At 39.8% G+C, this 16,186-nt stretch overlaps 1 protein-coding gene across 1 annotated transcript in view; it reads right to left on the bottom strand.

Annotated features, from left to right (window-relative positions):
• The window catches only part of DNAH7 (dynein axonemal heavy chain 7), a 267,061-nt gene that overhangs the window by 95,162 nt on the left and 155,713 nt on the right, over positions 1-16,186 (bottom strand). The window contains exon 35 of the mRNA XM_075001322.1: positions 12,433-12,630. Within this exon, the coding sequence (XP_074857423.1) occupies positions 12,433-12,630 (198 nt within the window). The remainder of the gene's footprint in view (positions 1-12,432; positions 12,631-16,186) is intronic.

Here is a 16,186-nt window from a genome sequence, read left to right as displayed (position 1 = left end):
TCAGTGCAAGCCTGTACTGTGAGCTCACTTAAAGCCTTTCTTGCAGAGTCCAAATGCTGTGTAACTGTTTTAATATAATCAGTTCAGGCTGACCATCTCATTATTGACATGCCATGAAGGGAAACAGGCAGATGCTGCTTCAGAATTTCCCATTTTCAAGGACTAGCACTGAAGATGTTGTATACTTGATGGATTGTTCCAAAGTATATGAGTGCTTCCTTGCATGATTCAGCACAATCAACATGAACAAGATTTAGTGTGTGGTTGCTACAACCAGAGAAAATACAGTTTGGATTTTGCTCAAGAAGGACTGCTTCTATGGCGCTGTACTTCCCAGTCACCACATTGGATTCATTCTCATAGGCTTGGCCAATGCAGACTAGAAAATTTAATATGAAGCCTCCCAGAATTTCTAATGCATAAGTGGTGATATTTTTTCCAGTTTTTCACATGAAATTATTGAACAAAATGAATTGTTCTTCAGTTGAAGCCTTTGAACTTCCTGCAATTTTAACATATTGAACAACCAAGGTCATCTGTTCCTTATAAGAACAGACTGAAGTTGCATCAGTGATAATAGAAAAGTACTTTGCATGTCGGATCTTTTAAAGAATTGTTGTTTACACAAATGTCCCACATACCTCAATAAACTCACTTTGTATTCTGGTAGACAGATAATTGACTGAAATGAGTTTTTTGCTCTCTTGTGATTCACAAAGATGCTTAACATAGCCTTATAAAAGTGGATCGTACTTGCTAAGAAGATCAAATATACCAAAAAAGTTTCCTACGGTAGGGTAATTGATACATTGACTGGAACCAAAGCCAATCCCCATTCAGAGAGAAAAAGAATGACATTCAATATGCACTCAAGGAATTTTTTTCCAATGATCAGTATCCATGTTTACTTCACTCAGAGGTAAGTTTTCAATTGAATTGTCAGCTAGTGCTGCCCTACTAGCTAATTTCCATTAAACATAGTTATCTCCACGCGATAATGAAGTTTTTTGCCAGATATTCAGTCTTTCAACTTCCTCCAGCCTATACTGATACACCAGATGGACGGATCAGACAGTACTAATGCATGTGAAGTATCACTGTTAAAAATGAAACAGGGTACACAGTACAGAGACTGATCTTTTATGTTCCAGCAAAGCCAGTCTCTTGTGTAGATCGCTCCATGTGTAAGATTTTTTTGTCAGCACATGAGTGGGAAAAGCTTGATTTTCAGCATCTTTTGATATATTACTTAGAATATGAAAACAACTAGCTTGGAGAAATGACTGCATTTGAGCAACACTGTTCTTATTAAGAAGTCTAATATCAGGTTCTGATGCCATTGCTGTTACACTGTGTCCTGTGCTAGTCATAAGCTCTGCGCAGCATCTCTGAAGTCCTCATTTTCTGCCTTCAAAGTCTCTAAATTGAGCCTAGATTCTGCATCTGTCAATACTGTTGGCATTTCAGTGTCTTTTTGAGGCAGTGACATTGAAAAGTCATTTGTGAGTACAAAGTTTCCATCGTCAGAACTGGAAGTGTCACTGATCTTCTCTATGAGAAATGATGTTAACAGGCTTTAAATTCTTAACAGTTGTTTCAGTCTATTACTTTTGTGCTCCCTTACTTGAACCATTTTCAGATGTTTTGCTTCATTTTTTATAAAGGAGTTCTTTTAAAATAGAGTAACACACAATACATTAATTGGCTAACGGCTATTGGTTATATCAAATTCTCATTGTATATACTTCACAATTAATATTATATATAACGTGTTAGGGGTGTTATTTGCTACAGCCCTTATAGCCTTATTTCAAAGTCTTGAAATTTCACCTACAAACATGTTCTGGTTATTAAATACCACTAATAACTGGTGCATTATAATGAATGTGAATACAGGGTGATTGGCAGATTAAATATAAAGTTTAATAAACAATTAGAATTAAACATTTATCACAAAAAAGCTTTTAAATGTGAATCTAAAACTGGACAAAGCAGTAACTTATAGGTGAGCCTGATATGTTTTTTTTATATGAAGACACATAAAAAGAAACAGGAATATGAAAATCTCCTATGCAGAGACACACATCTAATTTAAAGGTTAAACTCACCCTCAGACAAAGAAAAAAATCACTTTAGAATAACAGAATTAATTACATCTTTCAAAACCTCCAAACCAGGGGAGGCCAACCAGCTAGGGACTAGGAGCCACAGATAGAGTGCAAAGAACCACATGGATAGAGTGCAAAAAGCTATGTATTACATATTTTTATCTATCTATCTGTATATTTAGATATAGATTGTAGCTACATATATATAGACATATAGATACATAAAAACAAATATATAATATGTGGCTCCAAGCTCTTCCACATATCCCAGAGCCAGGCACCCTGTACTCCCTGCTATAACCCAATTTACCTCTGCTCCTCTAAAATCAGGCACCCCCAGCCTCCCACTATAACTCAATCTCCCATCCCTCCCCCAGATCCAGGCACCCCCAGCCTCCCTGCTCTAACTCAATGCCCACTCCGTCCCGCAGAGCCCGCCCTCTTGCTCTAATTTGATGCCAGTGTCTCATTGGAGCTGTTGCCACTGCCAATGCTGCCACGTGCTTCTCCCTCTAAACCTTGGGCCATGTGTGTAGCAGACAGCACTCCTGGCATGCAGCTCTGAGGAGGCTCAAAGAGCTGTGGGTTGGCCACCCTTGCTCTAAACTATGCAAAGACTGTAAACAGCATTTCATAACGTTCAATCACTAATCACAGAAATTTCTTCAATCTCCAGTCATGCAGATGAAAACTTGTATTTGACCGGAAAATTGGCAAAAGCCAAAGATCCTATCGTGATTTAAATCAATTTTTGCAGGTATATACGTAGCTTTTTTTGTTGTCTCTGCTGTAACTGCAAGTTGTATAATAAATGGCAATGATTTGGTAGAAAAATGTGAACACTCAAGGCCTTTCTGTCCCCTGAGGCCAGGGCCAAATAGTCCTCCTGCCCGCCCCTTCAGATAGGGCCTGCAGGCAGCTCAAGCAGAGTAACTCTGAAGCTCTTTCAGCAGCAGCTGCTGTGATGGTTGCTTCCTGCCCCCACACCTCTATCTGATAGGGAGATATAGTTTTTGAATCCATACCACTGTGGATTCAAAGACACATTGTCACCTCTCCCCGGTGCCATCCCTGCTCCACCCCATATGGTGGCACATACAGACCCCTATGATACATGCAGCACAGAATGTCCCTTTAAGTGGGCTGTATCCTGCTCCCCCTCACTACAGTAACAGTATTCTACTACACTAGTTCCATTGTTTATCATGGTTTACATGACTGCAAAAAGAGTGGTGGAGGCAGGATTTGATCCACAACTCTTGTCAATGCTGTACAACGAACTAAAACGAAGATGAACAAAGTACCACTCAGTGACTGAAGATGAAAAACAAACTGCATCCAAAAATAATGTCAATAATTTAAAAATACTGCTAAAATCTGCTTTCCATTATGCAGCCTGACATCTCTTTAGACAGGTGAAATAACATTTATAGGCAAACTTTCAAGAACAGAAAGTTGTATTTTTTCTACAAAACTCTGCTTCCTTTTCATTTTAATTCATAACCTTTGGAAAACACACCCTACCCTATACCATCTCTTATTTTAAATAAGTGTGATTCTATTATGTATGTGTTTAATTTCGTATGTCAGGCATGAATACACTCAAACCAAAAGCCCCTACTTTATTCAAGGCACAGAAGGGATGGTGGTCACATAATGAACAGCTATTAAACATTTTATCTTCATTTCAGTGTGCTGAGTGATGCACATTATTCTAATTCTGCTCTGAAGACAGTGATTAATTTCCTCCCAGGCTTCTCTATGTCACTTATTATTATAGTGCTGGAGTACATCACAAACATTCATTAATTCATCTTCACAACACCTCCGTGAGGTTAGGGGGAGTAGCATTTCATTTTACATATGAGGAATTGAGGCACAAAGAAAATTGACATATAAAACTTTCACCAGTTTTAGGTTCTCCATGTGAGACACCAAGGACCTGATTTTCAGAGTACTTAGCATTCTGTACCACTTCATATTTTCAAAACATAGCTCCTATTGACGTCAGCAGCAACTGCAAGCATTCAGCACTTCTGAAAACCAGACTCCAGATTCCCAAGTCAGGCAATGAGAAAAGACACAGGTTCAGAATTCTGTTCCCCAGGGCAGTATTCAACTGCATTAACCATGCAACCATCCTTTCTTTTCCTGCAGTCCCCTGTCTCATTCAATACACATGTCCTAAATTCTGCAACAAATGAGGCAGGAATTCTTTGGATAATCCCCTTCACAACACATCTGCGATTCATCCCTGTGGAGGGCTATCCCATGTACTGAATCAATCAGGGGTTCCATGGGAAAAACAGTAATACTGGCTCATGTAAAATGAAGATTGTAACATAAGGCATACACACCACAGGAATTTTCAAACTTTTGAGTGCTTACCTTTGCAACCTCATTAATATTCTTTCAAAATACTATTTTGTTAAGTTTCTTTGTTTTTTGAATTTGGAAGACATACATCATGAGCCTGGGGCACTTGTGTAACAGTACATGTATCTCTTCTGCTTCCAAATTACCATACAGAAAACTGCTTATTGGGAGAAAATTATGTGGATATAACTGAGCAGATTAACAGGTGAATAACAAATAATTCACTTTGCAATGCACCATTTTGCAAGATTCTCTCTATACCTTTTAGCAGGGTCGTCTTGAGAAAGAGGACCTGAGGCAACCCTCCCAGGGTCCCAAGCATGGGGCCTTAGGCAACCTCCCTTTCACTGCAGGCTCTGCCCCTCCCCGGGTCTCTCCCACCCTGCCCCTTATACTCTCCATCCAGGCAACGAGGCCCTAGGATTACTTAGGGATGAGGGCTGAGCACAGCAGAGGCAGCAGGAATGGTTTCTCTCCTCAGTACTCACCACACAGGTGGTGGGACAGGCAGCCTGCTCTACTCTGCTGTGCCTTGACACCCTTCCAGCACACTGCTCTGCACTTCTTTGCAGGTGGCAGGAACTCGAGGGATGTGCCACCTCCCACCACTGTGGAGAAGTGAGATGCAGCAAGTTGGAAGGGCAGCACTGCACAGTGCAGAAAGGCAGAGCAGGCTGCCACTCCCAGTGAGCACTGTGGTAGGGGAGGTGATCCCGCTTGCCTCCTTCGGCCCAACTCTCAACCCCCCAATGTCTCCCATCCATAGGATGGCTGGGGCAGCTGCTTCAGGTCCCCCAAAAGTGCAGGACCTGAGGCAGCTGCACCAGTTCATCCTATGGACAGGATGGCTCTGCCTTTTAGTATACGTGTATTGCAAAGTGAACTATTTGCTGTGTTAGATGCCACTAGAAAAAAGTTTAACTTAGCTAATTCTTATGGCTTGTTTAATTAGTTAACTAAATTTAGAACAGTCACAGAGAGGTAGCTGTGTTAGCCTGTATATTCACAGAGCCAAAAAGCAGTCATGTAGCACTTTAAAGATGAACAAAATAATTTATTAGGTGATGAGCGTTCATGGGGCAGACTCACTTCATATCTGCCCCATGAAAGCTCATCACCTAATAAATTATTTTGTTTGCCTTTAAAGTGCTAAATGACTGCTTTTTAGTTTTGTAAGTTTAGAATGTGTCATTCAAGTATATAATCCAGAGAACTGAAGAGAAATCTAGATTTGCTTGTTGGCACTGTGTGTCATTTTCTTATTTCATATTACATAATACATGCTTCTTCTTTGGAATATCGTGGTCACAGACCATAATGGTGATGCCGTAAGTCTATTCCCTATTTTACTTCAGCTTTTCTAAGGGAACCCCATCCTGCACTTGTTTTCTCAAAAAAAGTGCCAGTGAGTTTAATGAGGCTTACTACAAAATTAAGGGCATTCCAGTCTTAGCATTTTTAGTAACTTGATTTAAATAAATAATTTAAATGGCCTTGATTCAATCTATCCTCATACACACAGACATGAGTACAGTTCTAAGATCAGACTCATGGTAGAGATGGTGAGATTTATAGCTGCAAAAAAGTAATTTTAGAATTTAGTCCCTAGGGTGTAATCCAATGTCAAACATCACAAAGGTGTACCAGCTTAGGACTGTGATCTCAGTCCTTATGGCTTAGGTTTTCCTTGTATGAAACCTTAAGCAGATCTAGATTTGCACAGATTTCAAGAAGCCTCTTGACCATTCAGTCCTGAGTTTACAATAGGCTTTTGATGTAACCAACTGTTTCCCAAACATCATGGTAATTAACATAAGGTAATTTGCCCATTAAAGAGTTTATCACAAACTTTAAAATTTAGACAGTTATATTATTTCTCCCAAGATTCATTTAAATTTCAATATTCCCATTCATCTCTGAATCAACAGCTGTATTAATATATAGGAAGTGCCTGTTTGTGTGACTAACATTAACAAAATATAAATAAACACATACAATTAGTATTACCTCTAATTTCTAACCATACAGATTTGCATTTCATTCTAGTCTAATTAGCATTGAATGGCCTCAGGTACCATTTGCATACTTTTCTAACATCTCTCTACAAACAACATTCAGTCCCATGACACTTTAGGGACTAACAAATTCATTAGTCTTCAGTTTTCTTGGGCAAAACCCACTTAGGCTGTCTCTGGATCAGTAAGCCTGCCACTATGAACAGTTAGCCTCTTTAACCCTTCCTGGTCATGTGTCATACTTGGCATAAGATTTCTTGCAATTATACAACAGTGGAAGCAACAATGGTTTTTATGGTTATATTATAAGCAGATATCACACCTTTCTATGTGTTGCCAGTCCTATCATGATTTTGTCAAATAATATTAATTTCTGAGGACTCCTAAGTGAATTGTTGTTAACATGGGAAGAGGATTCTCCTGCTCTCCATTAACCACTATTCCATCCTATAGCCTTGACTAGAGAATGCTGTACAGAACTGCAGCCTCACAGTCTACTTTCTGGCTGAGGCTGATACTTATCTCCTAAGGTCCCTGCAAACTTGATTACTAAGGTTTTCTACAAGATTAGACAACTGCACACATGCTGTTTCAGCTTACTACATATTACACTGTTTACTACATTTGACAGCAGCCTTCATCTACCCGAAGCGGGGTTCCAAAGAGGATGGAGAGACGCTGTTCTCGGTGACAGATGATAGAACAAGGAGCAATGGTCTCAAGTTACAGTGGGGAAGGTATAGGTTGGATATTAGGCAGAACTACTTCACTAGAAAAGTTGTGAAGCCCTGAAATGGATTACTTAAGGAGATGGTCAAATCTCCTTCCCCGGAGGTCTTCAAGTCCCACCTTGACAAAGCCCTGGCTTGGATGATTTACTTGGGATTGATCCTGCTTTCAGCACAGGCTTGGAGATGATTACCTCCTGAGGTTTCTTCCAATCTTATGATTCTATAATTCAACTTAATTTCTCCTCTTTTACCTTCACATTAGAAACATTCTTCAAGTATGTAATATTTCAAAAAAATTTCCTTTATCAGGTTGACAAAGATTAGACAACAGACTTGTATTGTAAATTAATAAATCTAGCTGAATTTTCTTAATTACAAAAAAACAACCAGGAGTCTGGAGACACCTTAAAGATTAAGGCTACATTTTAACACTACAGCACTCTGTAAACCGAAGTCACTGTCGGAAGACATTTCCCAACAAAACTTCTCTTGACAGAGAGTGCAGCCACACACAAAAGCCAAATGGGAGGGAGCTCCACTCTTGTCGACACATCAATGTAGCAAGACAAAGGTCTCCCCCTTACAAGCCAGCTTGCTGCCCCTCCTGAGGTGCCTCACAAGCACACAGGGCACGGAACAGCTGCTGACAGCAGTCTTTGATGTCTCCCACGGGGGCCCAGATGTGCTGGCTCATCGTGACCCTGAGAAACAGAAAACACAGATAGAGGGCTAGCAGTCTAACCGTTAACGAAGGGCCTCAGAGAACTGCCCTTGGCTGGCATTGATGGATTTGATGTGCCCACACAGCCATCCCAGAAGAGGAGTCTCCGCCCTTGTAAAAGGATGTCCTGTACTCCCAAATTCTTTATCTCCTGTCTTACAAGTGCAAATTAAGTAAGAATTGTCCTTGTAAGAACTGGCGTCACAAAAGACAAACCAGTACGATCTGGCACCATAGATAAGAAAGAGGATACGTGATCCAAGGGGTATAAAGATGGGCCCAGCAGCACTCTGACTCTGAGTGCGTCTTCACCAACTACCTGCTGGTCGGGTCAGGTGATTGCCTCCCAAGGTCCGCAACTGGGGACGCCCAACCTTGTATTCGTCCTTCCATGGAATTGAGTGACCGATCCTGGCTTGGCTACGCTGGTATCGAGAGATGCAAGGAGTGTAAGATGTACCCACATTAAGGTCTCCTTTTGGTGCGCACAGTTAAAGAATTAGAGCTCTATAGATAGATGCTGTTGCATTAAGACGTCGTGGTATTGAACTGTAATGTAACCTGTTAACACCTGTACTCTGCTAGCATATAAGAAGTAGACAATAGCCTTTTGTAACCGCACGCTTATAACTGTAGCTTAATAAACTTGTAACTAGTTAAGATCTAAGCCTGACTGCTATTACTCTCTGTCACTGCAACACAGCCAGCACAATAAAAAGAACTTCAACCGTTTGGTTACCATAGCCTAGCCGTAGGTGAGAGTGCTAGGAGCTCCCTGCTCTAGCAGTAAAATACTCGGGTGTTTAGGACCCTGGGGCATCTGTCAGCCTGGCCCAGGCTGCCCGCTGCGAAGGAGCCCTGTGCTCTAGCAGTTAAAGACTCGGATGGTAACAAGGGCATAGTTGGTACCTCACCGCACATTACCCGGCCACCGGCTAACAATCAGCTGGACTGCAAGGCTGCTGTCTCGACAAAGGAGGCACCCACAAGCACAGCAGACAGGGCTGCCGATTGTTCTGGATGCCCTGTCTGTTCAGAGAAGGCCCCCCAGAGTGGCCAAACAGCTTTGTTGTCAACAGCAGCATTATGTCTCAAAGCTTTGAGGCAGAGCACTGCCAGTGAAAGCACTCTGTTTTGTCCAGATATTATCGACAAATCCCATTTTATGTGAACAAGCGCCACGAGTTTTGTCAACAAAACAGGGTTTTGCTGGCAAAACTCGCTCATGTAACTGTAGCCTAAAAAATTTACTAGGGTATAAGCTTTCCTGAGTTGCCACTCACTTTGTCAGATGCAGGGATATAAACATACGGACTGAGACATGACTGTTAGAACAGTGTTGTTTTTGCTAAACAGATTTACATGCTTACCTCTCTGAAAGGTAATTACACATGTATTTTGCTTCTGTCTTCTTTTAAAGTACCTGTAAAGATGTAGTATCAAATACAACTGTTCCAATTTTAACGTAATGTGTACAAAATACAAGAGATTACTTTTGAGTTAATTAACAATGTCACTAAATAAATTCTAAATATAGTACTCAAATATGATTTGTCAATGATTTGTTATGTGGCACATTTAGTAAAAATTGATGCTGTTTCTCCTCCAGGATGTTCTAGTATGAATTTCTATATCTGTAAAATTATTTTCCTAATGTCAACATAGTTCTATTGACTTTTATCCCAGGTACCATGTGGGAAATTCCAGGACAGAATATACCTCCCTATAACCCATGCAAAGGACCAACGTGATGTAGCACTTGATCACTGCGGCAACTGAATCTGAATACACATTTATTCAATAATGCCTCTCCCAGACCACTCTGATGGCCCGTTCAGTACTTATTCTGGAACCAGTGCAGAACCCCACCTGTGCAGAGCATGGTGGGTGGAGTAGGGGAAAGTCTTTGAACCATTGCCCCCTTACCAGAAGAGGAGGGCCTCAAAAGATTTAAGTGGAAAAGAAAACATTAAACAGCTCCCCCGAAAATTAGGAGAATTTTACCCTTTGAAAGTTCAATAAATTGGCTGGATTGTCATTATCCATCCAGTGAAGGTCCATTATAACAGATGGCAGTTAAAATGAGCAATATTAGCAAAGCTTGCTTGGAAAAGCTTGTATTTTTCAAGTCAGCACTAGACAACAGCACTTCCATTTTCACAAGTAATAAAATTTCAGCAACTAATTATTCAGTTATACTTTCCTAATACTTTATCAGTATGAAACACTGAAGGTAAATTAAACAAAATCCACCATACTTCTATTTTGCAAATTTATTTTTCCAGTTTGTTAATGAAAATAAAAATAAGAATCAACACTATCGAAAAAGGTCACTTTCCTGAATAACACCCATGAAGAACTGGTCTAATCACAGACAGCATTAGCAAAATGATTAATTGTATTAATAACACTTTATTTATCAACAGGAGAGAGTAAGAAATCTTTGCAGGATGAAAATAAAGCTGAGAATTTTAATATGAGACCATAAAGATACAAGTCATAGATAATGAATGCAGTAAGTAGTTATGTTAGATCCAGGATATTACAGGGAGAAGGTGGGTGAAGTAATATATTTTACTGGATCAATCTCTATTAAGAGACAAGGCTGCCTCACTCATCTACAAAAGTCGGGCAAATAAAAGATAGTACACCTCACCCATCTTCTCTCTCTTTAACTTCACATACATGTATAATTAAATATAACTCAAAACAGCTTTGCTGGGGAAAAAGTAATTCTTGAATATTTTTCTTTGGTATTTGCACACCTAGAGGTAAGCAACACTACTGTGAAAATAATTCTGTTTTTATATTTATGCAAAAGCAATTGTAATAACATTCAGAGTACTATAAAGCATTGTGATAATTTGTTTACAATTAGCTAGCTTCCCCTCTCCATCAAATTTTACATACATTAGACCCCTGACTTATGCATAGGTTGTGTTCCTGGGCAACCATGCATAAGTCACATTTCACCTATGTTGGGACTGATATATTTTCCACAGTGAACAGGGACAGACTCTTCAAAGATGAATATACAATAGCAGTTCAACTGTAAGTTCTAATTTTTTCCTGAAACCCTGTTTATTCTCTAATTTAAGAGTATCATTGCAGAATCAATCTGTGTATCATTATTTTTCCTCTCAGCTATATACAATTTTTGATTATTTTTAACGAAGAGATTTTGTTTTTAACCACCTTGTACACTTCCAATAAATGAAGGCCAGATTTATCAAGAAATCTAAGATATAGTCAAGCACTTAAATAAAAGGCCATTTGCTAAAAGTGATCCGGAAGACTATTTTGACAAGGAACAAACCATTAAAATGGACTTTATTAGTTAAGGTCCCATTGGCTCTCCCAAGTTAGCTTAAATGCACAAAAATCATGTCAGATGGAATTTGCTATCTACTTTGCACACTTATTTTATGTGGTGAATTAGTAAAGTCTATACAGTTGCACAAGAGACACACTAGAACTTTTAAAGGATCTTGTGATTATCGAATCACAGAACTCTAGGGCTGGAAGAGACCTCAGGAGGTCATCTAGTCCAGCCCCCTGCCTAAACCAGGATCAACCCTAACTAAATGATCCTAGCCATGACTATGTCAAACTGAGACTTCAAAACCTCTAGGGATGGAGATTCCACCACCTCTCTCAGTAATGCATTCCAGTGCTTCACCACCCTCCTGGTGAAACAGTTTTTCCTAATGTCCAACCTACACCTCTCCCTCTGTCACTTCAGACCATTGCTCCTTGTTCTACCATGTGTCACTACTGAGAACAGTCTCTCTCCATCCCCTTGAGAGCCCCGCTTTCAGGAAGTTGAAGGCTGCTATCAAATCACCCCTCACTCTTTTCTCCTGCAAACCTCTCAGCCACTCCTCATAGGACAAAAGCAAAGTTAGAACAGATTAATAAAATAGAAGCAATCATACAAAGTTAAGGTTTTATCGGCATGTCCTGAGCAATGCCAATATCTCACTAGATCAGAGCTTAAGGCTTCAGTTCAGCAAAACTTTAATGGTAACAAGATTTATTATATGCTTATATGGACGTGCTTACATTTTTGCTTCATAGGAAGGACTTTCTGAATTACGGCTTAAGTGATGTTTTAGCAGAACCCCTATGCAGAATTTAATTTCTCAGAAACATTTTTCATAATATACTTGTATATTTCAAATTAATTTACATGCCAAGGTACTGGATTCTGACCATATCTTTATTATTTATCCCACAACATGTAGGGATGAAAGCCAAATTTAAAAAATAGCGAAGAATGAACAAAACACAGTTACTTAAACTGGCGAACTTGTCTGACATCTATGTTTAATAAACAAAACTAACATTATCCATAATTGCACATCTGATTATCTAGTACTTTGTGAATTTGCTTGTAGTTATAATTTTGGCAGTTTACTCCTCACCATAAAGATTTTAAAGGATATATAGTTTCGTTTAAAAAAAATAGAAAAAGTACTCACAATAATATAGACACTCTTCCCAGTTCCTGTTGGCCCGACAAATATAGAAGGTTTTTGATGCACTGTCAGCAACTCCATTAATGCAGAACATCGAATAGTATCCAGAGTTGGTACAATGATTTCATTAAACATCATATCTCGAGGTATAGGAGGAGCTGATTTAAGTGTTTCCACCCAAGGTTCCCATATTCCTACTCCCTGTTTTAATGATATGAATAAGCAAACATTTTATACTAAGCAGTAAAACCAAAAAAGTTCTGCATTAAAATAGGCAATTGTATTATAGATGAACACTTAAAGCAGAATCTTTACTAAAAGTTATTTTTCTGTTTATTTCAGTATCAAAAACGGACTACACTCAATCAGTTTTGCACTTTCAAATCAGAATACCCAAAAACGTAGAAAAGCAGTAGTTGCTTAAGTGAACAAATGCATGAAGATTTAGTCCTAAAGAAAATAAATATTTATGTTATGTCTACACTGTCCCTCCCTTTCAGAAGGGGCACGCAAATGTGGCTGATCATTAAAACCAATGAGATACAGATTTAAATATCTCGTGCTTCCTTTGCATACTCCCGTAGGATCTGGCTTCCAAAAGAGCTATTTTTGAAAGTCAAAACAGCTGTTTAGATGGGGTTTATTCGAAAGGAAACCCCTCTTTCAAAAGCACCCTTCTTCCTGAAAAAATTGAGGAAGAAGGATGCTTTTGAAAGCAGGGCTTCCTTTTGAATGAACCTTGTCTACACAGCTGTTTTGGCCTTCAAAACCAGCTCTTTCAGAAGCAAGACCCTATGGGAGTATGCAAAGGAGGCACGAGATATTTAAATCTGTGCCTCATTTGCATTTTTGATTGGCCAAGTTTGCATACCTCTCCTGAAAGGGAGGGGCAGTGTAGATGTGGCTTTACTGTAACTTTTAATAAAAAAAATTACCCCTAATGAAAAATACAATGAGAACTTTCTTACCTGATGATTTTCTCTCTTTTAGCAGCTTCTCTGCTGCTCATTAATTTGCCATTAATATGTAATACTTCTCTGTGGAACGCTGAAGACACTAGACATAGAAGTCAACCACAGACATACAATTTTAGCTATGCCAGTTGCGTAGCTAAAATTGACATCTACGCTAGACTAACCTGTCTGTCTTAACAGAGGAAGGTCAATGGGAAAGTAACTCCTTTCAACCTTCCCTTCTCATCGCCTCTTGCAAGGTGCACAGGGGTCAACTTTGACCCCTTGAGAGCTTGATTTTGTGCACAAGCAATATCAAAGCTCAGAAGATCTACCCTGAGCAGGCTGATCTTCCATGATAATGTAGATTAGCTCTTACAGTCCAATGTGACTAGAGTTTCGGGTACTAAGCCCCACCCTTTATCTCAAGGCAACAAAAGAGTTCATTAAAAGAGCAGTAATGCTCCAGCAACCAAATATTGGCATTTTGACAACAATCTGTAATTACTGACTAGCCGTAATTTCAAATGTTAACAAATTATACTCCTGACATTTACCAGACTACCTGAGTGAGATGAATACAGAAAGAAGTTGCTGACAGAAAGTGATCAGGTAAGAAATTTCTCATTTTGCTGCACATCATCTCTCCTCATTAGTGAGTTGTGAGCCATAGATACAGACAGAAAAAGCATATGCAGAGATTTAATCAATCAGAGTAGATTAACAGACATAAATAAGAATTACAAGATATTTACAATTTAAGGAATAATTTGGGAAGCCACCTGAAAACACTTTTCTATCAAAAGATGCCTCTGAAGAGAAATGGAGCCTACTTTGCAAACCTTTCCCAGATGAAGTTCATATGCTTTCCCCCACAGTACCATCAGGAAACTTTTGAAGGATTCCCAGATGCTTACCATACCAACTGGTGCACAATTTTAACAGACTGTTTGCAACAAATTGGAGGACCTTGAGTTCTGACATTTTGGATGCAATCAGCTGAACAGAATAAAACCGAAAAGCATATTTCAGATGCTTGGGATGTATCTTCAAAGTGACAGGAATAATCCTTTATGCTAAAGCCTTCTACAGAGATAGTAAGAACTGCTACTCTTATGAGGAGGCGAAACCTTCATATGGCTTGAGCTAAAATTTTAAACTGATGCATTCCCCGTTTAAGTCAACTGTCACAGACAGGTAAGGGCAACACCTAAAACAAAGCCTAATGGAATTTTCCCAGAAGTTAACCCAACACTAAACTAAGAGGAAAGTTTGATATGCTCGAGGGTAGGAACAGGGTCCACAGAGACCTAAATTGGAGGACTGAGCCAAAAGAAATCTGATGAGGTTCAACAACAAATCCAGAGTACTGCACTTAGGACGGAGGAATCCCAAGCACTGCTACAGGATGGGAACCAAGTGACAAAGCAGCAGTTCAACAGAAAAGGACCTGGGGATTATAGAGGATGAGAAGCTGGATATGAGCCAACAGTGTGCCTTTGTAGCCAACAAAGCTAATGGCATACTGGGGTGCATCAGTTGAAGCATTGCAAACAGTTCTAGGGAAGTGATTGTTCACATCTACTCAGCACTGGTGAGTACTGCATCCAGTGCTGGACCTCCCATTACAGAAAGGATATGAACACATTGGCCAAAGTCCAGCAGAGGGTAACAAAAATGATAAAGTGGTTGGAGCGCATGACTTGTGAAGAGAGACTGAGGGATTTAGGCTTATACAGTCTACAGACAAGAGGAACAAGGGGGGATTTGATAGCAGTCTTCAACTACCTGAAGGGGGGTTCCAAAGAGGATGGAGAGAGGCTGTTCTCAGTAGTGACAGATGATAGAACAAGAAACAATGGTGCCAAGCCATAGTTGGGAAGATCTAGGTTAAATATTAGGAAAAACTATTTCACTAGGAGAGTGGTGAAGCTCTATAATGGGTTACTTAGGAAGGTGGCAGAATCTCCATCCCTAGAGGTCTTTAAATCCTGGCTTGACAAAACCCTGGCTAGTATGATTTAGTTGGGATTGTTTCAGCAGGAGGTTGGACTTGATGACCTCCTGAGGTCTCTTCCAATCCTATGATTCTATGATTATAAGCTAGGATCATCTAGGCAAAGTTCAACTTGGTACCGTGGCCAGGTGAGTAAAGGGTGGAGATGTGAAAATTCACAGGAAGTGAACACAGACTGCAAGAGACACGCGTGTGAGCAGCTGAAATGTATGCCTTGTCCTGGCAGAAACCTGAGGAAAGGCATTTTTTTTGTTACAGCATAGGCAGAAAAGTATGTTCTTGGTGCAGTGAGCAAAAGAAGCTGTTTCCTGCTATTTGGTTCAGAGACACAGAACTTTGTACATTCTCTGTAAACAAAATGGCAACAAAATTATCTATCACCAATTTCTTTTCCAAACTATGACTTGCTGCTCAAATGTAAAAGGGCCAACAGCAGTGTTCCCTCTACCCTGAGCACTCTGGCAGCCACCCATGGGAGGTTCAGGTGCTGCCCAGATGATTAGTAGAGTATCCACAGCCACCTGCTGAGGGCAGCATGTGTTGCTACTGGTGGCGCACATCTCCCACACCTTGGTGCACATAACAAAATTTATTCCATCTATGGATGGACAAAATTAGAGGGAACACTGGTCAACAGCACAAAATGATGTGAAAACTATTTTCCAGTAATGCAGAAGGAACAATTTACCTTGAATGGAAAGTGTTTCTTAGTATGGGTTTCTCTGGAAGTTTCTTCTCCAAACTCTTCCCCTAAGTTAGGGTAATGCTAACTTTTGAATATCTTGGA

The sequence above is a fragment of the Carettochelys insculpta genome, chromosome 8, assembly GCF_033958435.1.
Source record: "Carettochelys insculpta isolate YL-2023 chromosome 8, ASM3395843v1, whole genome shotgun sequence".
Lineage (NCBI taxonomy): Eukaryota > Metazoa > Chordata > Testudines > Carettochelyidae > Carettochelys > Carettochelys insculpta.
Note: the sequence above shows the minus strand (reverse complement) of the source record. Positions and strands in the feature narration are given on the sequence as shown.